At 39.7% G+C, this 22407-nt stretch overlaps 1 protein-coding gene across 1 annotated transcript in view; it reads right to left on the bottom strand.

Annotated features, from left to right (window-relative positions):
* Positions 1 to 22407, bottom strand: part of hsd3b7 (hydroxy-delta-5-steroid dehydrogenase, 3 beta- and steroid delta-isomerase) — a 54827-nt gene that overhangs the window by 29478 nt on the left and 2942 nt on the right. Inside the window, exon 3 of the mRNA XM_017697407.2 lies at positions 9371 to 9662. Within this exon, the coding sequence (XP_017552896.1) occupies positions 9371 to 9524 (154 nt within the window). The 5' untranslated portion in view covers positions 9525 to 9662. The remainder of the gene's footprint in view (positions 1 to 9370; positions 9663 to 22407) is intronic.

Here is a 22407-nt window from a genome sequence, read left to right as displayed (position 1 = left end):
ATGACCATAGGACTAGTCATTGTCCTCCAAGAGCCCTAGCCTGTCCAGATTTTGTTCTGTTCCAGCCCCTACACCACCTGATCCAGACAAAACATGCATTGCAAAACCTTCATCACCTGCCTCAGGTGTGTTTGGAGACTTGGTCTTCCCCAAGGACTAAACTTGAAACTGCTTATTTAGATGATGGCAGACAGCATTTTAACAAACAGTCAAAACATTAAAGTTCTGCCTCATTTTTCCAGGCAGACGTGTATGAACTCGTAAGGGGTCAAATTCTGATTCTGTTCTCCATTTCAACCAAACCATGTTTAGAGTGCCAATAGACCGTTAACTCTGCCAAAGAATTCCCCAAGAATTAAAAATGAAACCTCACCTAGACCACTGCTTTTCGAATTGTAGGTCGCAGCCCATTCGTGGGTGGCAGAGTGGGGCAGGTGGGTCGCGCGGAAGCTGCATCAGAGGCTATTTTTGGTTTTGCAATGAAGGCTCAGCTCAATGAATTACTCTTGTTGTGGCTGATGTGGGATATGAAGTGCAACACGCAAGAGGTGCAGTTATCGAGTGTTGTGCAAGTGACAATGGAAGGAAAATGCCCAAAGCTTCCAAAAGACCATGTCTGCTCTACAAAACATGTAAAAAAAATATTCCTGTTCACCACACACGATCAACTATGCCAGTAACGCCAATGACGAAAGCAAAGGCAAACAGAGTATACAGCTGACTGGCCTACTAAACTTGCATCTGGTTAGTAGTACAGTAAATGTAATGTAAACTATATTTATATTAGGGCTGGGCAATATGATATTTATCATGATCAACGTACACCTGGACTAATCTAGACCCTTTTGAACATCCATCATAGACTCATCACACACCCCTTTACCATCACTGCACACCTGAACGTCAAACTCTATCTCAAAGTGCTATGAGACCTGAATCGTTCTGTAGACATTACAATGACTAGTGAGTGTGTTTACATGCAGCCAGTAATCTGATCATAATCGGATTTCTGCATTTATCTGATTGTTCAAAAGGTCATGAATACAGCATATTCCGATTTTTTAGATTGGAGTAGAAATTGATCAAGAAATCTGATAAAGAGGCTAGATTTTAGCTCAGTAGTCAGATTGCTCAGTACATGTGAACTCTTACTCTGATTTCTTTCAGATTTCTCAGTCTGCAAAAACAGACTGCGGTACTGGAAATAAGCGAGCAGTGTTGATGAAAGTTGGCAGAAAAAAAAAAACAAAACAAAACAAAAAAAAAAAAACAAAAAAAAAAAAAAAAAAAAAAACACTTTTGTAGTGACGCTGGAACCAAATACATGCCTGACGAAATGAAACATTTAAATAGTCTCCTGTTTAACACTATCACAAGCAAGCAGGCATTGCACACAGCCCTGTACAGCAGCAAGATTTGACTACATTATCACTAAAGGTGTCAAACCAGGGGATCTCGAACAACCACCTCAGGCATATGTTTCTGTCACACTATTTGTCACTGGCTGCATGGTTCAAGTTCAGCACAGAGTGGGTTCAACAAATGGCCTGCAAAGCTGTGTGCAGGGCAGCAAAGGAGACGAGAAACGCAAACGCCTTAAGTGTTCTCTCACTAAACATGTAATAGTGTAGACCAATGCATGTTTTAATATACTATAAAAATATGCTACTGTGTAGGCTTGAATAAATCAGTCAGCCCTAATGTTGTTTCTGTTGATTTAAAGAATCGTATACTGAGGAAAAGCTTAATGACTCAAAGTTTTGTTTGGCAGGTTTATGTCTTATTAAAATCAAACTTCAGGTGGGTCTTGTGACCAACACTCTCGTGGGTACTGGCAAAAAAATGAATGGGGTTCTTTACAGATCTTTCCAACAAGAACTGCTTTAAAGCAGGAAAACACTATAATAATTAGTTAATGTGTGTTACAAGGAGCAGAGCATCCAAAGAGATGTCAAACCCAGACTACACAATAACAAAACAAGCAGCTCCCCTAATGGTTCAAAGTGCTATATTTCATACAATGTCAAAACAAGAAATGCAAGTCTGATATTTTTATGTTTGGGATCAGAAGAGTGAGGCACAGTCATGTACCTTTACCAAGCCATGGGCCCGCCAGCAGGCCCAACGTTTTATTACTTACTTTTATAACCTAAGAAAAGCTCCATTAATTTGTACTTAAGTCCCTGTAGTTACTGAACAATAAGCCTGAGTATGTACTAAGCCTGGACTGGGGTAACATCTCTACTACCATTTTTATTTTTTTAAATAAATTTTTACATCATTTGAATACAACAGCTGCTATGGATGCAAGAAATTGGCATCACAACAGTATCAGCATTAGTCATTTTAAAAAGTATTGCTAAAAATTGTTTAAAAAGTACTGAAATAATACTGCAAGTAGTCTCATGGGGTGATATAAAAAAATCACATTAATGGTAATATCCATATGGGACAACTTTAATTTGTTGAACATCGAACAGATGTTCAGATTTGGCCGATGTTTTACAAGTGATGTATTTATTATACTCTGGAGAAGCAGAAAATTTAAGGGACGCTGTTCAAATTCCTGCATTATAAATGTTTATGTATTAGCATCAAAAGATATGTACATGAAAAGTCACAATTCCCATATTGGTCCAGTTCTACCAGCTGTCATTTACTTTGAGTCAACATTTCTTCATGGATGGGCCAACAGAAACATTCCAAAACAGTTATCATAAATTTCAGAAACAAAAGGCCTTGTTCAGACTGCCAGTCCAAATCTGATTGTTGGCATATCCAGATTGTATCGAGACATTTTTGATCGTGTGAACAGCAAAAAAACATGAAATCAGATTTTTGCTAATTGGATCTAAACTATATTTGGAGGTGGATTAAAGTGCAATTCCAATCAAATTTTTTCCAATCAGATGCATCTCAGTCTGGACGCTCAAATAAGATTTCAAAGTGTCTTTTGCATTACTCTCAAACAACAACAACGTCAAATCCAAAGTGACAGAAGTGCTGTGACTCAGGAGGCGCATCAAAGATTCATGTCTTTGCTAGAGAATTTAAGAGTTTGGTGGGCGAGATGATGCACTTCCATCTTTCCTGCATCCACGTTTGAAATCCGCATAGCTATTGTTATCATGGCAACCCACAAAAGACACAAAAGTCTGATCTGATCAATAGCAAACAACAAAGCAAACTGTCTTCTCTAAAGATCTGATTTGAGAAAAGAATCTGATTTGTTTGCAGTCTGAACAGCCAAAAAGTTGTTACAGCAAAACAACATGAATTTACACTAATTAAAAGCTGCACAAATGAGGCCTTGACATTGCTTTGTTTTCTCATACAGCACTTCCAAGTTTTTGGGGCGTTGTGACACTGACTGCACCCACTGGGGGCGATGGGTGTTGAACTGAAATGGAATAATTAGTGAGTTTCTGCATGAGCACTGGCATCTTCACTGGAAAATGAACCATTACATGGAAAGGAATGTTAGCTGGTTCGGACTTCTGGTGAAGGCAGCAGGGTCACTGAGCAGAGAAAATTGAAGTTAGGGCATGAGTGCATGCTGGACAATGACCTTCAGCCACCAGTAACCCTAACAACGTCAGCCCTGCGCACAAACATGGGTGTTCCTGCAAGGGACCGACACAGAGGTTACACTGACCAAACATGCAAGTTCAGCATGTTTCCTGTTCATTTCCGTATCCTTTCTGTCTGCTGATTTTACCAGTCCCATTTGAGCCATTCAAACCTTTTCAAGACCCCACCCTTTCTTTCTACTTTTTGCCCGTTGTAACTGTAAAGCAATCCTGAGCATGGGAAAGGAGCTACCTATGCAGCAAGAAATGTATTGTTTGACTTGTGTTGTAGTACCAAACTTATTGTCATATTTCCTTGTGTGAGTTTCTCACCCTAATTTATGGCAAACAGACAAGCTCAGGTACTATAAACTGAAAATGTATATAATTTCTAATAAATTAATAGCAAAACCCATTGAACTATTTGATGTGGTGACAGACAACCACCAGACATGTTTGTCTAGTATGTTTGCAAAGCAGCACATTCTCCTTTCGACCTTTCAGTTTTCACAAGCACAATTGTCCTTTCTGCCGTTTTGTGTAATTTAGTTCATTATGTAAATAAAGCTAGATATTACTGCTGTACTGTCATTCATAGAAATCTACTACATAGGTAGCTAATCTAGTTTGCATAGCCAGCTAAAACTGGCACCACTGAAGAAACTAAATCAAACACAACTTCATCTTAATCTCTTCACAGGAAACATATTTAATAAGTCTATTTCTGGTGAATGCATTTGAATACATATACGATAGCCAAATTGTGTGATGACATTTGCTGGTTTGCTAATTGGCTTCTGCTAAATGTATTCAAGACACACCTGCACCAAACTAGACATAGATAAAGATCTAGATCTAGTTTGTGAGACTATGCCTTCAACATGATGGCAGTAGTATGAGGGAAGACAATGAGGGGGGAGGACCTCAAGAACTTGGGGTAGAGTTCTGGGCAGCCTTTGCCTGTAGCTAGAAGGCCAGATCTCCCATCACAGCTGTAACAGGACTGATGTAGGACTGAGGAACAGGGAGGAGATGGGGTGGTGGTGGCAATTGTGAATACCTTGTCACGGAAACAGAAGGTGATGTTCATTTATATGGCACTAGATTGGAAAAAGAGGGGGTTTCAGCCATGTTTCTCTCCCCAAAATTCAGTTATAGCTACACATGTAGCAAGATACAGTATTTATCTATATCATATTTAATCATATTTCCATGATTTCCATGGAGAACTTCTAATAGGATTTCATAAACTGGTCCCCCTACATTGTAAAGTTTCATGGTTTCCTGCTAACACACACCTTATTTAGCACCAGATTGACTTCAGTATTAGTTAATGATGTGTGTTCAGGACTGTGCAGTTCAGATGGACTACAGCAGTGGATCTCAATCCTGGTCCTCCTGCTCATTCCAGTACCGGTTTTACCAAAACCTCGTCCATTCGGCCTCACCATTTCCTCTCAGAGGAATCCCTGATACCATAAGGGCCCTTCTATTACTTTATCTTAAATAAAGTTCATTCCATGAGCGATAAGTGAACACAAGGGATCAAGTGAACATGAGCAGCAGAACATGCCCAGAAATCAATGCAACCAGATGCATTTCATTCTTCAAGAAAAGTTGTCAGCAATAAAATGTGTTCAAGTGCTTAACACTTCAAAGCCATATTCTTCAACTAGGTTTAAAAAAAAAAAAAAAAAAAAAAAAAAAAAAAAAAAAAAACTGTTATCCATGACTGTGGATAGAACTTCATTACACTGCTAGCTTGCTAGTAATTAGGCTAAAGGCTACACAGCTAGCGACAACAAAAGAAAGAAAGCCAATGTCATTATGTATAGGGGAAAAGAGGACTTGCCCTCAGACGTCAATCTCAATGAGCTAATCAGCTAGCCATGCAAACTTTCCAAAACAAAACATTTTTAAGAAGTTTGAGCGTAACGTTCCTCACATGTGAGTAACTGCTTTGTCAGGCTAAACTTTGAGTAAAATCATGGAGTTGGGTCTTTGTTCTTGTTCACCATGTAGCATTTAGCATGCTAACGAGCCAGCTAGCACAGTAAAGTGAAGTTGGATCAGCAGTCATGTATAACAGATGGAGTAGCTTGTAACTTGTAGAATTTGGGGTTTGAAAAGGGAAATGCATCAGGTCGCAATGATTTCTGGGCAAGTTCTGCTGTTGAAGTCGACACTGATGTGTCCAACCCAAGGGCTCATGTTACATCTTATTAGCTAAAATTATCTACAGAATGTAAAGAAATAACAGTCTATGTATCATTTTGAAGAGAAATCTACTGAGGTTAGCATGCTAACCTGTTAGCCTCAGCCCACCCTGTCTTATACCACTTTGTACCTCAAGCGACAATGATAAGAGGTTGCAGTGACTCAATCAAGTTGAAGGTACAACCACAAGTTAGAACCTTAATAACAATGAAAGGAACAGTAAACACAACAATGGCTGGAGCTCTTGGTAAGCAACCATTTTTCACCACTGCCGCCCACTGCTGGAAAGAAACCATGTTCAGCAGCAAAGACAAGAAGTAAACAGAAACAAAATAAGAGTTAACGCTGGTATTGCTTTCCACCACTAAACACTGCTGCTGAGTAAAGGGATGAAGGTGAAGGTGAACTTGCAACATTTCTTCTAGACTGGTAAGGAGGGAAGAGTGGTAAGGAAGGAGGAGGAGGGACTTTGCATTTCCTTGTTTCTTATGACAGGGGTGGACACCACAACTTTGTGATATTTTGCCCTCTATTTGTCTGGAGTGAATATTACAGGTTGGATGTTCTTACATATTTTTGGTCAGTGTCTGGCCCAAATTAGGCAAAGTTGTGGGGTTCACTTTTGACTGATTTGTGTCCCTGATCTGATGCAGATGTGTCAACCAGGACTGGTCTACCCAAGTGTTGCCAATCCATGTGGCAAGAGCCCCAGATGACAATGGGGGCTGGGATGTGGGCCAGAAAAATTCTGCCATCTGAAACAAGTCTGGTGCGGATCTGTTTCAGATAAGGCCCACATTTTGTGGTCAGCTTCTGGCCCAGATTAGGCATCAGCCATTGCTGTGTTTACTGTTCCTTTCTTTGACTACCTGTTCTTTATCTTCTTATATTAATGTGTGGTACCTTCAACATGTTTGGCGAGGGGCCACTGCTCTGCATGTAGTCTCATGGGGTGAGATGTAATGAGAATACCTATCTGGGACTTCTTAAAGTTTTGGTTCTAGATTCCATTGTTTGTTAAAAGAAACACTTGTGCTGGGGAGTTGATTACAAAGAGTCTATTCCTAGGCTCCAACACATGAGAGGCTAATGGCACAGAATGGTGAAAATTTACAAAGTTTACATGCTGGCTGCTTTTGCTCAGCATCCAAATCTGTTCCAGGGCAGTTCTTGGACTAATCAGGGTAAGATTCTGACCAATGATGGACCCCTCTAGTGATGTGCATGGAGTCAATTATGTGAAAAAATCTGTTTTTAGCAGAGGACGCAAATCAATAAGCATTGAGTTAGCACTAACATTGCAGTACTGCATTACTTTTATACCATTATAAGTGCTTTAACCATAGAATTCACAAACTTGTCCCTTCTTTGAGAAATAAGCCACTTGATTTCTCCTCATGTTTTACGTGATTGGCTGTTTGGCATAAACATCATGCTTTTCATGTAAATGAAAATCTAAACCTGAGCTACAGCACTAAAACATTCATCTAGCACAGTGCTCTCCAACTCTGGTCCTGGAGATCTACCTTCCTGCAGAGTTGAGTTCCAACCTGTATCCAATAAACTGCCTTGCCCATTACTGACACTTATACATCTGATCCAGCCAATCAGGGACTTGGAAGTGGCTGATTAGCTAATGCAGGTGTGGTAAACTGGTTGAAACTAGACTCTTCAGGAAGGGAGAGCTCCAGGACCAGGTTTGGATGCCACTGAGTTTATGACCATATTGCTAATTATTCTGTGTTTAGATCTTCAGCAGGACTGTCTGAGTTTGCCCAAGGACTAAAGCTGAAACCTGTCATCCAGACTAAAGTGGCATGCTCTTTTGACAATAGCCAAAACTATGACTCTCAGTCTGACTTGCTTACCTAACAAGTTGTGTCACTGCTACCACGAAAGGGGTCAAAGTTTGATTATGCATTTTGTTGACATTGACTGTGTTTTCCACTAGGCTTGTTACAGCGTTTTTAAATTAAATGTTTAATACCTTTTTAAACCATCCATATAATAAAAATAACATTCACCAATGCACAAAACTAAAGTTTTACATGTATTTGTGTCTATTTTGTTCAAAGATGCTGGCTGAAAATCATACAAGTGGTTTTTAATTTATATATTTTATTTATTTGATTTGCAGACATTCGCTGGTTAGTTCACAATCCATCAATGAACTCAAGGGTTAGGGTTATTCCCCATGGCTGTTTGGTTGGAGATCTCCAGGCTCTCTCAACATAAAGTGTCTACCATCAGTTTGATGTGCCAAAAGTGGTTTAATTTTGCTAAACATTTAATGAAGTAACCTAAAGAAATTCATTGAAGTTTACCAATAGTTGAATTGTTAAAGGTGTCCAAATACCTTTTGGTGCCACTGTATATGAATGACATGTCTTTTCAGCATGCCAGACTGTCTCAATTGGATATTTTTGCTTGATCGATTATTCTGAATGAGTTAAAATTAGTTTCAAATCTTCTTCATAGTTCACTGGTTGAGATATAAACAGATTCATTCACAGTGGTGTGGTGTAAGTGGTGCATCGTAGATAAACGTGTCAAATTAGATTTCTTGGTGATGATAACCAGGTGTGGCAATCACTAGAAGCAGTTTTATTTACTATCCAAAATGACCAGTGAACCTACATGTGTCTGAGTTTTTATATCATTGCTGTCCAAACAAAAACAAGTACGTCCAAAATAGTAACTTTACGGGAGAGGGCAAAAACACTCTTACCTTTCAATGTAAGTCAATTTAAAGAGGTTTTCTTCCAAGTGATTTTAAAGCATTTCTATTGATCTATTTTCACACAACGTAAAGGATGTAGAAAAATAAAAATCAACAAAAATGGATCTACATGGTTTTCTTTGGACAGCAATGATGTTTAATGTTGATTACGGTAAAACAGCAGTAAACCTTACAAAAAAAGTTTTCTTTGCATATTACTTTGCCTCTAAACACCCTTCATGCACCCTCCACTTTATAATACACATTTTAAGTCTTTTTTTTTTATAAAACAATGCATTCAGCGTATCAATGACCACTGTGTGTAGGTTTCTATGAGCTTTTAAAGACATTAAAACACTTCAGACATCTGGTTCCTATCACTACCACTGAACAATTACGACTCTGAAGTTTCTCCAGAATGGAGCATTTCACCCCAAACCACTCTGAATGGCTTTAATTACAAAAGAACCAGATATTCGGAAAAATGGGTGGAATTCCCCTTTAATCTTTTCAATGCAGGGTTCAGGCATCATCCACATCAGCCTGCACCACTGTTTATATTTTTAAAAACCACCTTTTTAGAACATCTACATGTACTTCTTTACATTTTGAGCTCTGTTTCCAGATTTTTTTTAGAGACCCTGTCTAAAGATTCAGTTTATGTGGATCTGGGTAACAGGTTTGGTCCACATGATTCATTTTAATAGAAGAAGGAACATAAGAAGAATAAGAAGAAGAAGTAAAAGAAGGATAAGAAAAACTCTAACAAAATAAGTCTCCAGTACCTCTGGTGCTTGGACCCCTACTAACACGGTCAATTTAAGGTCAGTTTAAGTGAATAAAAGAGAGGCCTACTCTCACTCACCTGTGCTGAGGGTCTGCAGGCTGGGATCTGCAAGCTTGTCAAAAAGTCTGATCTCCTTGATGTTCTCCTCCTTCTCCAGCAGAACGTTCAGGAGGTGCTGACCAAGAAACCCACATCCTCCTGTTATAACGTAGACCAGCTTCTCAGTGGCCATGGTGAAGCCTCGTCCCGCTCGAGCTCTGTGTCTGTTAACCTAGCGATGCCGCTGTGCGGATCAGGAAAGGAGCCTTAGAGATGACCGGCGCTCCTCTGCTCCACAGCAAACCTTCGAGCAACTCTTTTCTCCTCTGCCCTGTACAGAAGAATGAAGCGAATGAACAGAGCAACTTCTGTAGTAACGCTGTGGGAGGAGGTTTAAGAGGAGGACGAGGGGGAGGGCTCAAAGTCAGTCACGTTCAGGTTGGGGTTATTAAAGCTAGCGGTTCAGCTGAGGGTGAATTGCAAATAAGCAGCCCTGAGAGTCGGTTATGTCGCTCGCTCAGAAACCGTTTCTCTATTTTTATACAGCAGTTAGCGCCGGCCACGCGAGCTGATTGGCTGAGAGGCGGTTGTTTCAGAGAGTATTTTTCGCAAACACTGTATCACTCCGCCAAGACCCTGTTGCTAAGCAACGAGTTTGACAGCTGTAGCAGACGCTCAGACCACTTTTTTTACTTCTTACTTGGCCATAAACAGAAAATGGACACTTTTAAAATCACATTTGACCGATTTGGTCAGACTCTGAAGATGAGACGACACTAAATTCCCAAACCTTCATCACCGCTGAGCAGCTTTTCAGTGGCAGCTGTCACAGAAGAACAGCTAAACAACCTGGAATCAGCCAGAAATAAACCCAGTACCAATCACCAAACTAAATAGGCTGTAAGATGCTTTACAGACTGGCTGGAACAAAGCAAGAAGCTAGAGAATGAACTGCGTAGCAGTTCTCTGATGTAGCTGCAAGCTGCTGGTTAAGGAACTATAAATACATTAATAGCCACAAAGACCCATTACAACCAGCAGGAGTTACATAACAACCACGCAGTTACATAACTAGTCAACAATTACCGTTAGGCTACCATTCATTTTCCATTGAATTTACAACCGAAACCTCAGAGCTAGTTGACAAGAATTTGAGGAAACACTAAATCGGTAGTACTAAAGCCCTAATAAAGACATGCACATTTAATCAGGAGCTGAACCACTTCAGGAAAGACTAAAACTCCCAAACGCAGCAGATGAGCAGATTTGACCAAAATGTCAGTTTATCATTTTCTCATGTTCCTACCCAATATTTCTGATTTTGGGCACCAAACATTACATCTAAAAATAAATTGCAATAAGTAAGATTGGAAGAATGTTTACTTATGCTCTCTTTTCCTACCTCTCTCTCTCTCTCTCTCTGTCTCTCTACATATATCCACAAAACGTCATTTGTCCAGGGGCGCCCAAAATTTACAAATAACCATGTAACTCAAGTCAAGTAAAGTCATGTCTTTGTTGCTGTTCTTCAATATTATTCATATACTTCGGAATGAAATGTTGTTTTTCAGGCCCTGCAGTGAGCGCATTTGCCTGGAGCGGTGGGCAGCCTTATCCACGGCACCCGGGGAGCAGTTGGGGATTAGGTGTCTTGCTCAAGGACACCTCAGTCATGGACTGCCGGCACTGGGGATCGAACCAGCAACCTTCCAGTCACAATCTACCAGAAGATCTACAATCTACTGCTGTATCCCTTCTCAGTGACTTCATCTGCAAAGGGCTGGTTTGGCTGCAGCTTTTCATTATAAACCAGCAGGAGGTCCACTGTTGACATTTGTGTGGTTTTATGTACCAAAAACACTAAGCATTAATTTTTACAAAAGTATTTTTTAACCTCTCTTCATGCCTTAGAAATTAACAGACTGTTTTTGTTGTAGTGCCTTTAAGAATGGTGTATGCAAATTACATCTCTTCTAATTGGCTGCACTGCAATGTGCCACTGAAACACTGTCTGTGTGCAAAACCACATATTACCATACAAAATAATATTACAGTACACTCCCAGTAGAAGTCCATTTATCATATATGTAGTAGAGCAGTATGTGCTTTTGGACAACTGATTTCAGCATGAATGGGCGGAGCTAAATTGCTGTAGACTAAAAGGGAGGATTCATGTAAATGATTTGGGTTGTTGTTTTTTCTTTTTGTGACATCACAAAAGCAACTAAAAATGGGCTGTTTTTTACCGCTTAGTTCCCCTATATGGACTGCAGAGTGAACAGTATGTTTTGATTTTTGACAATGTCTGCATACTTTATGCAACGTATTTATCTAAAAAAAAGTGAGGAAAATCTAGTTTTCCAGAATATAAGCCCTTTAAACCCACTCTCCGGTGGATTTGCAATCACTGGCAGGTATGACACCAGGTAGCCAATCCATTACACATGATGTACAGAGCCCTATACCATTTAAGAATCACCTTTGTGCTTCTAAGATGCTTTCGGGAAGGCAGCACTGATCAGTTAAGCACAGCTGGACTGTGGAACGACAATAGACTTCTTTGTAAAAGATAAGAGATGAAGGTACACAGTGTGCAGGAGGGCCAAAGGGCTCTTTGCAACAGGTTATATAGCATTTTACGCTTGATAAGATTGCTATGCCACAGTGATTTGTATTTGACCCTCTAAGAGTCATTAGTCACTTCAAAGACTGCTTTAAACCAGATATTGAGACACGGAACATCTATGCAATAGGGCTACACCTATTTTTTCCATCTGAACTGAGGTTGTAAATGCCTCTGATATCCTTTCCATACTCCAGCTCCAATGATCTGGTCTTGATGCATATTTCATTCTTGCCTCTGAGGCCCACGTACTATTTTTGGCTTGTATTACATACCAAAAAAACGCCATCATTCATTTTTTATATGGTCATTTTTCTCCCTGTCTTTATCCCTTAGAGCAGCGGTTCCTAACCCAGCCTTTCCTAAATAGAATGGCATGTTTTAGAGTAGCAAGACACAAAAATGTGTAGGGTAGAGGGCACTCCAGTTTTACCATAATTACATGGTTAAGATGTAAACAAAGTCATTCAGAGTGGCTTCGTGTGAAATGCTCATTTTTAGAGAAACTAACCAAGTCAGAATTATTCAAAGTTGTGGTGATAGGAACATGATGTCTCAAGAGGTTAGTGCCTCTAAAAGCTCAATCAAAGAAAGTTATTGTATGAAATGGCAGAGCTCAGTAACACTGAGATTAATAACTGATTACATTGATTTATCAGTCTACTCAGGCTTTAGCAGAGCTCAGTAACACTGAGATTAATATCTGATAATCTCATTGATTTATCAGTGTCCTCAGGTTTTAGCAGAGCTCAGTAACAATAGGATTAATAACTGATTATCATATCGATTTATCAGTCTACTCAGGCTTTAGCAGAGATCAGTAACAATGAGATTAATAACTGATTACATTGATTTATCAGTCTACTCAGGCTTTCACAGAGCTCAGTAATACTGAGATTAGTAACTGATCATCACAGTGATTTATCAGTCTGTTCAGGCTTTAGCAGAGCTCAGTAACACTGAGATTAATCACTTATCACATTGATTTACCAGTCTACATGGGCTTTAACAGAGCTCAGTAACACTGACATTAATAAATCATCACATTGATTTATCAGTCTACTCAGGCTTTAGCAGAGCTCAGTAACAATGAAATTAATAACTGATCACATTGATGTATCAGTCTACTCAGACTTTAGCAGAGCTCAGTAACACTGAGATTAAAAACTGATCACATTGATTTATCTGTCTACTCAGGCTTTGGCAGAGCTCAGTAACACTGAGATTAATCACTGATCATCACATTAATTGATTCGTCTACTCAGGCTTTTCACAGTTTCACATTCTTATTCATGAACTCTCTCTATACTTTACTATACCCTTGTGAAAAAGGCCCAACACTTGTCCTCCATAGTATTAAAGAGCTTATACACCTGCACGATCGAGAGCATCGTGACAGGAAGCATCACAACCTGGTTTGAGAACAGCAGCAATAGGATAGCCGGGCTCTCCAGAGGGTGTTGTAATCAGCTGTGTTCATCATCTCAACAGAGCTCCCTGACCCGCAGTCCATCTACAGAAAGTGGTACTGGGAAAGTCAGGAAGACAGTGAAGCAAGCCCAACATCGGAGTCTTCACTCTATTGCAGTCAGGGAAATGCTGCTGCTCCCTAAAGGCCAACATAAGGAGAACTAGGACAAGCTTCTTCTTGCAGGCCATCAGGCCCTGAACCAGGACAACTAGGCTATTTATCCATGCACACACACACAGACATAATTGGACTACTGCACAACACTCATACATCCTACATACACAAGACACTCACATGTACATTTACAGCATTTAGCAGACATTCTTATCAAAGCAACTTACAAGAAGTGCTTTGTCTATCTAGAGAAAGTATCTTTGCTAGTTACCAATAGGTTAGAGAAAAAGACAGTCCTGAGCTCCCCACAACTCTGACGGAGAAGCGGCTTAGAAAATGGATGGATGGATGGATGGATGGATGGACAGTCCTGAGCTCAGATACTGCTAGAAACAAAAGTCACTAGATACCCAGAAAAAGGAACCGAGTTGAACACAGAATTCTGTGGTGCCGTAAATGCAATGCAATACAATACAGTAAACTACAATACACAGTGCAGTACAATATATTACAAATAATTCTTAAATCAATGCTGATTTAAGTGCTGTATAAAGAGATGTGTCTTCTGTCTGCGTTTGAAGACAACAAGAGACTCTGCTGTACGGACAGCCAATGGGAGTTCATTCCATCACCTGGGTGCCAGTACAGAGAACATTCTCGACGCTTGTCTTCCACTCGAAGGATGGCGGGTCAAGCCGAGCTGTACTTGAAGCTTGAAGGGCTCATGGTACAGTTCGAGATTTCACCATTGCCATCAAGTAGGAAGGGGCTGGTCCATTTTTGGCTTTGTAGACAAGCATTAGGGCTTTAAATCTGATGTGTGCAGGTACAGGAAGCCAGTGAAGGGAGCGCAGCAGTGGGGTGACGTGGCTGAACTTGGGCAGATTGAAGACAAGCTGTGCTGCTGCACTCACTGCTATATTCATAAATATTTATTATATTTATTAACCCCTTCAATTCCACTACCTCCTGCTCATTTGCACACTTCACACTGCAGCACATTTACTTGTATATTAATATGTCTGTATGTATATTTTTTTTATTTGTATATAGGTTCTTCTTCCCTTTGTTATACTTTTATCTTTTTTTTTCTTGTATAATCTGTTTTTATGGCAACAGTGTAGTGTAAGCATTTCTCTGCTCTTTATACTCTGATTGAATGTGTGTGTTTGACCAATAAAGGTTTGATTTGAAATGATTAGATTTGATACTTTATAAAGTGTGAAGTTTTTTTTTTAAAGCTTATTCCTTTCTTTTACTTTCTCCAAGTCAGTTTAGGTATGTAAGTTGTCCAGCTTTTTGGAGCAGAGGTTAAACTCTTCTACATAAGTAGGTAATAAGTAAAAAAATCATGTGGTTTGTGATGCAGTCATGTGTATTTTAATCCCTGCTCCAGTGTCTGTAAAAATAACCTTTTTCTTATACATACCACACAGCAGAGCCTAGACAACACACTGCTGACTCACTGATTCCTGTGGCAGCTTCTCAATGGCTTTTGGCTTGGATGACGTACCTCTGGGTCTCGTAAAGGTCATGTTTTGATTAATTAATGAGGCCCTTAAAGCAGCCAGCATATGTGATCATTTGGACAGGTTAATACAGTGATACAAAACTAGCATGACTTCATTCACACACAGTCAGAGAGAAGCCCTCATTTCAGTCAACACAGCCATTGAGTCGTACAAGTTTCAATGGAAGCATCTATTTAACAGAAGATTGCACAGATACCCCAACAACTAAATGTAATATTGCCAGTATTTACCTTTATTCCAGCTTCTATTCTTTTCAGGAGACTAACTTTCAGTTCCTGAGAATCTGCAGACACACCTCCAAAGTTCAGTCTTAGAAGCTGGTTGATCATTTTCTGAAGTAATCAAACACATTCTGTGGTGTTGAGCTCTGGACTCTGGGCTTGTCAGTCCATTGCTCAGCTTCATTGTTTGATGTGTCCGTCTCTATTTTCTCAGTGAGGTTCTTCTTGACAGCTACACATCCTTTCAGACCCATAGCACTGAGTCATCTTCTCACAGTGGAAGGATGGACAGAAACACCTGTAGATGTTTTCAGATCTGAAGCAGCTTGATTTTCTCCTCTATCTCAAAGAGGAAAGCTTTAGGTGCTGTTTATCTGATGGGGACAGTTTTGGTGTCTACCAGGTCTTCCAGGTTTTCACTCAAATCAAGCTGGAGCTCATCTGACTTGTTTTATCGGTAGGTTTCAGTCTTTAAACTGCTGATCAGTTGATCCCCTGCTTTGTTGAAATGAAAACCTGCAGCCACACTGGCCCTTTGTGACAAGATTGGACACCCCTGGTCTAATAGGTTAGTATATGTAAATGTGATGGTTTTGATGACATCACAAAATGTTTTTGCAGCTTCATTTCCACATTTCAACTATATGTTTCAGACAGTGAATTACATGTTTTGAAACTTTAACAATGTTGGCTTTCCACTATATGGGCTCTTTAACAGGTTTGAGAACCCCACTTCTCAGATGAGACCAAAGATTTCACCAAAAAGAAGAGCACCCGGCAAGTTTGGGTCAAAAACAACATCGCTTTAGATTCTGAGTATCATGGAAAGCAGCTGAGTCAGTACTGCTTCATCACTGCAGTCTGGGAGAAATAGTGGCCTACTGTACTGGAACAGTATGGACCCAGTAAAACTGAATAAATGACCTTTTGTTAAATGCATCAAATTGTAGGTTCTGGACAACACAAAGGTCACCCTCTGAGTCCCATGGCGGCTCACTGTTCTGTTTTATCGTTGTGTCAGCTCATTTATTCTGCATCACCCCCCCAACCCCCAGGAACTCTCATCACCCCTTTTTGTTCTTGCTTATCCACTTCTCCAGTAGAATTACTCATGTTTCAGCATGAACAGCTTTGGCAGGAAGCGTGGGCCAACAACAAGCCTGGAATGAGTCCAGTCTTTTCTGAACACCTCTATGTTCTACACTGATTTGCCATTTTATCAGAAACACCTACCATATAGGTGCACTTTGTAGAGAATTTTGTTGGTATAAGATTTTCTTATTGGTTCAAACAAAGATGCCACCAAACACACAAATCAATCTTTCAAAAAACAGTGAGCTGTGTAAACGAAACCCATTGTCCTAATACAAATTTGCACTGTTTTTGAGTTTTTCTCATAAATGCACTTGCGCAACGTTAACATTTCAACATTTCATTTGAAAGTGAAGGTGAAGGTGCAGCATCCGATATGTATGCTAACATTTTTTAGCCTCTCTAGACACTTCCTAGCCTCCCCTTCTCCCAATCGTTTGGCCTGGGTGAAGTACGAACTAAAACCAGAATATCTCTATTATTGTAAAACTGAATTTTAAGATCTATAGTTAAATAAACATGTAAGTTTGAGGAAATATGGGCCCGGAATAAAATATTTGTGAAAAATAGTGCATTATGGAGTTTTGCAATAACCCCCAAGATGCAGCGCTTTTGAGAAGCATTTCAAAAAGTAAGCCAGTTGAATACAGTATATTAATGAGCAGCCATGTTGCTTGCTGCTGAGTAACAGCTGGAATTATGAAGCTACAAGGAAATGGAGAGTCATTCTGTTTTGGCGTGTTTTAGTGTTGTAATAGGTTCTAGTAAGAGAAATGAAGTGAGGAAAGAGGCGAAGGCATAAAGTTTTCAAGGGGCTCAAAATTCCTACCAGCACCCTAGTCATGCTCATATTAGCTGAGACTGAGCTGGATTTCTCTAAGGGAAAAAATGAACAGCGATTTAGAAAAAAATGCTGCTTTTGCTTCCTCAGAATCTGCTAAATTATGCGGTTATTAATGAGCCAAAATATGAATATCACTACATGCAGGCTAACAAAGCTGCACATTGCATTGATGTTTTAAGACCAAAGACCTCACCAAAATAACCCAAACAAACAAACCCGCCAGCTTTGTCAGATGGGGTAGTTTAGTTTTGACCATAGTAGCCTACAGTTTGAGTAGACTGATAAATCAATGTGACCATTTATTAATTTGTGTTACTTAGCTCTGCTAAAGCCTGAGTAGACAGATAACTCAATCAATGTGTTGATCAGTTATTAATTTCAGTGTTACTGAGCTCTGCTAAAGCCTGAGTAGACAGATAACTCAATCAATGTGTTGATCAGTTATTAATCTCATTGTTGCTGAGCTCTGCTAAAGCCTAAATTGACTGATAAATCAATGTGTAGATCAGTTATTAATTTCAGTGTTACTGAGCTCTGCTAAAGCCTGAGTAAACAGATAAATCAATCAATGTTTTGATCAGTTATTAATTTCAGTATTACTGAGCTCTGCTAAAGCCTGAGTAATCAGATAAATCAATCAATGTGTTGATCAGTTATTAATTTCAGTGTTACTGAGCTCTGCTAAAGCCTGAGTAAACAGATAAATCAATCAATGTGTTGATCAGTTATTAATTTCAGTGTTACTGAGCTCTGCTAAAGCCTGAGTAAACAGATAAATCAATCAATGTGTTGATAAGTTATTAATCTCATTGTTGCTGAGCTCTGCTAAAGCCTGAATTGACTGATAAATCAATGTGTAGATCAGTTATTAATTTCAGTATTACTGAGCTCTGCTAAAGCCTTTAGGACAGTATATTCAGTATTCAGCCTTCACTACAAGCAGTTTACACATGACTTCAGTGGTCTATTGTTCACATCCCAGAATGATATATCTTCAAAGTGCACGCTCATGGTAGGCGTTTTTATAAAAAGGCCAATGAGTGTAGGTACAACGTACGTAGATGTTTCTAAAAGCATTCTTTGTGTTCACCCCCGCACTTGACTCTGTATTCAATCACTGTATTGAGCCCATGAGCAATGATGCTGAGTGGAGAGATGAATGTGTCTAAACCTGTTCATGAATAATCAAAATAAAAGTTGAATGGCTTTTGTGTGTAACAGAGATGAGAAAATTGCTCAATACTATAGCATCTCATCATTTGGCTCACATTTAAGGCCAAACATATCAAGTTCCTTACACAGTCTCCCTTATCACACACCCCATGATCTGGGACTCAGGATCACCTGACATCACTCCAAAGACAACACATGAACAGCCGACTCTGCTTGAATTGGCTCAAAAAGCCTGTTTTAGCTAAAATATGTCCTTTAGTTACCTTCTGAAGTAATGCCATGTTCTGAGGACAGAATGGCCACGTTTAGCAAAAAGGAAAATTCTTTGTCACTGGACAGTGTGACAGGCGGCCATTCTGTGTCATTTCATTTGAGACCATAAACTGCCAAGAATATCTCAATTTCCGTGTTCAGTTTGCCTTAATGTGAAGCCTGTGACACGGATTACTGACCCTGTGTCTCAATTCAGGCATTGTGTTCAGGTTTGGGAGGGTTACCAAAGCAGATTACTGACTACAGGATAAAAAAAGGTGATGTGTAGTGTTATCCAAAGGATGACTATATTAAAGTAATCTGATTATTTTTTATCACTTTTGGATTACTCGTCTTTTAAAGTCATATTAAACAAAGACAATTTTCAGCATCTGTAAAAAAGGCAAACTGGGAAACTGCACTGTTATAGGAGACAAAATCATAAAAGTGACCAATAATTGTTGCCAAAATTAAGCCAGAGCTGTAGCCAGAATGTTCAATTAGGAAGCATTCAAGTTTCAAGCTTCAAGTTTATTTGTCATTTGCACAACATGTCAGGACATTTATGCATTGAAATGCTTGTCGAGTTTACTCGGAGCTCTCACCAGTGCGGCCATTCTACGGAGCACCGGAACCGGAAGCATTCTGTCCCAGAGAAAGATTAATAACCACCAACTAGCCAACTTCATTGTAGCTTCCACAAGAGAAAAACATACTTTTAAACAATTTTAAAAACAGCACACTGCTGACCATGCATTAAATTATTTGCTGATGTATTGGTAGCTAGCTAGCTATAGTTCCTGTTCCACCTTTAATGGTGGCAGCAGTTACATTCTTGTACCTTGGGCACCAGAACTGCTGCACTATTTAAGGTGGAAGAGGGGATTCAGCTCCATATCACTGAAGGATTAGAGGTGGGTGATAATAAATAATTGCCCCGCTCATTGGAGGCATATGATGCCCTAAATTTTACTAAAGCCCAGCAGTGAAGAGCTGAACATTACCCTCCTCTGCTGTCACTGCAGACTGGCAGCAGCGCTTGTAGTTGATAAGGAAGCAATGTTCTTTTTATTTGAGGGTCCCATTTCGTAGGGAAGATTTCAACCTCTACTAACAGGGGCAAGATGACACTTGAAAACAAGGGGTGGGGTAAAAATAATAAATTATTTTTGGTTGATTTCTCTTCATTCACACATCAATGGATAATAATAGCCTTTCATAACTATGCTAATGTTCCTTTGTACAAGGACAAATGCTTCAGTGGAAAGTCTCCATTAGGAATGCACATTCTGACTAATTTGGACCTTTGAGTATCTGTAAGAATGAAATCTGAATGAAATCTGAGTTGGTAAGTTTCTCTGTCAGTGAGAAACATTTCACATCAAATCTCTAAATGACTGTTTACATTTAACCACTGAATCCTGCAGAAATTTTGAAACATTGGTGGAGTTCCTCTTTACAGGCTGGCAATGAGTGAAGACGCTCTGAGCAAAACAAACATTGACATCAGTCACCAAGTGCTGTGCTGCGTCTCCGTCAGACAGACTTTGGCCACTAGTAACTCAAGGCCACAGTCAAGGCCATGTTTTTTTTTTTCATGAGGTGGTCAGGAAGGGTAGACAGATAAATTATGTCTGCAGAGGGTGTAGGCACAAATTAGGAAATGTGAAATAACGATAGACTAGGACTGACCCTAAAGGGAAAATTCAGCAGTTCATTCTTGAGCATGTCTTAGCTGACTGCTCAAATTCCATTTGAGCAGTCAGCTAAGACATTCTCAAGAAAAAAGAGGAAGCATGCTTTGGCTTGGATGACTTCCGTATGAGGTGGTATGGTTCATGACTATAAATGTCTTCTTTTCATTCAACTCTAAGGCCTTTAAGGCATACTGAAATCATGACAGACTGAATGGGTTTACATTACGATAGATCCAAAAAAAGCAAGATCAGATTAGCTGACTGAGCCAAAGACCCTGTAGGATGTGAATAAACAAGCCAAGTAGATGATGGGTTAATTAGCATATATCGTTTTGGCAATGAATACAGACACCAAGAAAAGCTGAGCCATCACTCAGTGCTAGCTGATAAGGCTGGGAAGCAGGCAGATCACCATTAGTCACATATTGCCCATCCATGGTGTCCATGGTGGACACACAGATCTTATGTTCACCTGACGCAATAACCCACAAACAACAAACAAAAACTTCAGACTAACACTGACAACTATTTACTGATTTAAGTCTCTTCTACAGCAAGGGTGCTGCTCCCTATGAGTCTGTGCACAATGTGTCGGATGGCCAAGCCTTCCAGACGTCCATTTCTGCGCAAGCCAGGAGCGGGGCGCTACATAGCCCCCCCTTTAAAGGTCAGCCATTCCGGTGACCACACAGAGTTTGAATAGAGTTCTCCCTCTCACCCGCCTCCCTGCAGCAGGCATTTTGGAATGTCCACCTTCCTGGTAAACACACATGAAGGAAACATTGTGCAAATGCATTTTCATCAAAGTGGGACACTAAAACACTCTCTAGACTGTCTTTTATTTCTTTGGATAGTATTTTTGGGTTTTCTTAACTGCTTTTACAATGTTCCTGTCAGCTGCTGTGAACTTTTTTTTGTTTTTGGCCTGGCTGTTATAAATTCACATTTGCATAGTAGTTTCTTTTTCTAAATAATCTTAGTTTCTTAGTTTTGGAATGATAAGTTGTTTTGAAATGTTTCTGATTGATATTTGCTTTAAAAAGTTTTTAAAATTTTTCATATACGCCTGGGGTAGTTGATTAGTCAAGATATGTTTGGAGTGCAAATTAGGCCTCCTAGGTTTAGAACTGGAGGTACAAGACTAACATTAATAACAAACACTAGAACTCAAGAGTCACCCAAATCGTTTTCGTAAAAATATATCCCCAGAGCTTTCATTATGGTTGTCGAGACATGCCAACGTGGTTTAGAGAATGGTATTTATTGATTTTTGGAGACCTCTCTGGTAGAAATGTGTAATTATTTGCATGCATCATGCGGAAGAACAGTTTCTAACATAGGCATGCTTGGACCCCTTCCCTGAACGGATGAACCTGATGATTGTGAGCACATTGTAAGAATTCAAAAAGAAATCAGTCAAAATTTGGCAGAAGATGTTTTTCCTGAGGCTGTGAGTAAATTATCTGTTTAATTATTATTCATCAGTATAATGTTCATTTTGCATTTGAGACCTAGAAAATGAGTCAGACCTTCTCCAGTGTATGTGACATTTATACTTAAAGATGTATGATGTGCTCCAAAAAACACCAACTTGAAGCTCCTGACTTGGAAATGATTATTTCAGGCTTTACAGGGTGACTTGCAGTAGCGCATATTCACGATACTTATATTTCATATTTCAGTTAACGTGCCCTGCGATGGACTGGCGACCTGTCCAGGGTGTATCCTGCCTTCTGCCCGATGACAGCTGGGATAGGCTCCAGCACCCCCCCGCAACCCTGAGGGAGAAGCGGCTTAGAAAAAGTGTGTGTGTGTGTGTGTGTGTGTGTATTTCAGTTAACGAAAAAATCTTGTGTAGGGCAGCTTTGATCTCTTAAAGGTTCAAAAGCCAGGGTCTATTAACAGGCCCAAAGTTTTATTAAACACTACTATATATATGTATGTATATCACACAACATAAGACTAGTTCATCCAGTTTGCATTGAAGTCCCTACAGTTAATAAGCTTTAGTATGTAGAAAGTCTGGTATTTTAAGGGGTTAAGCACAGCCTATATAG

The sequence above is a fragment of the Pygocentrus nattereri genome, chromosome 14, assembly GCF_015220715.1.
Source record: "Pygocentrus nattereri isolate fPygNat1 chromosome 14, fPygNat1.pri, whole genome shotgun sequence".
In the NCBI taxonomy this organism is placed as follows: Eukaryota; Metazoa; Chordata; class Actinopteri; order Characiformes; family Serrasalmidae; genus Pygocentrus; species Pygocentrus nattereri.
Note: the sequence above shows the minus strand (reverse complement) of the source record. Positions and strands in the feature narration are given on the sequence as shown.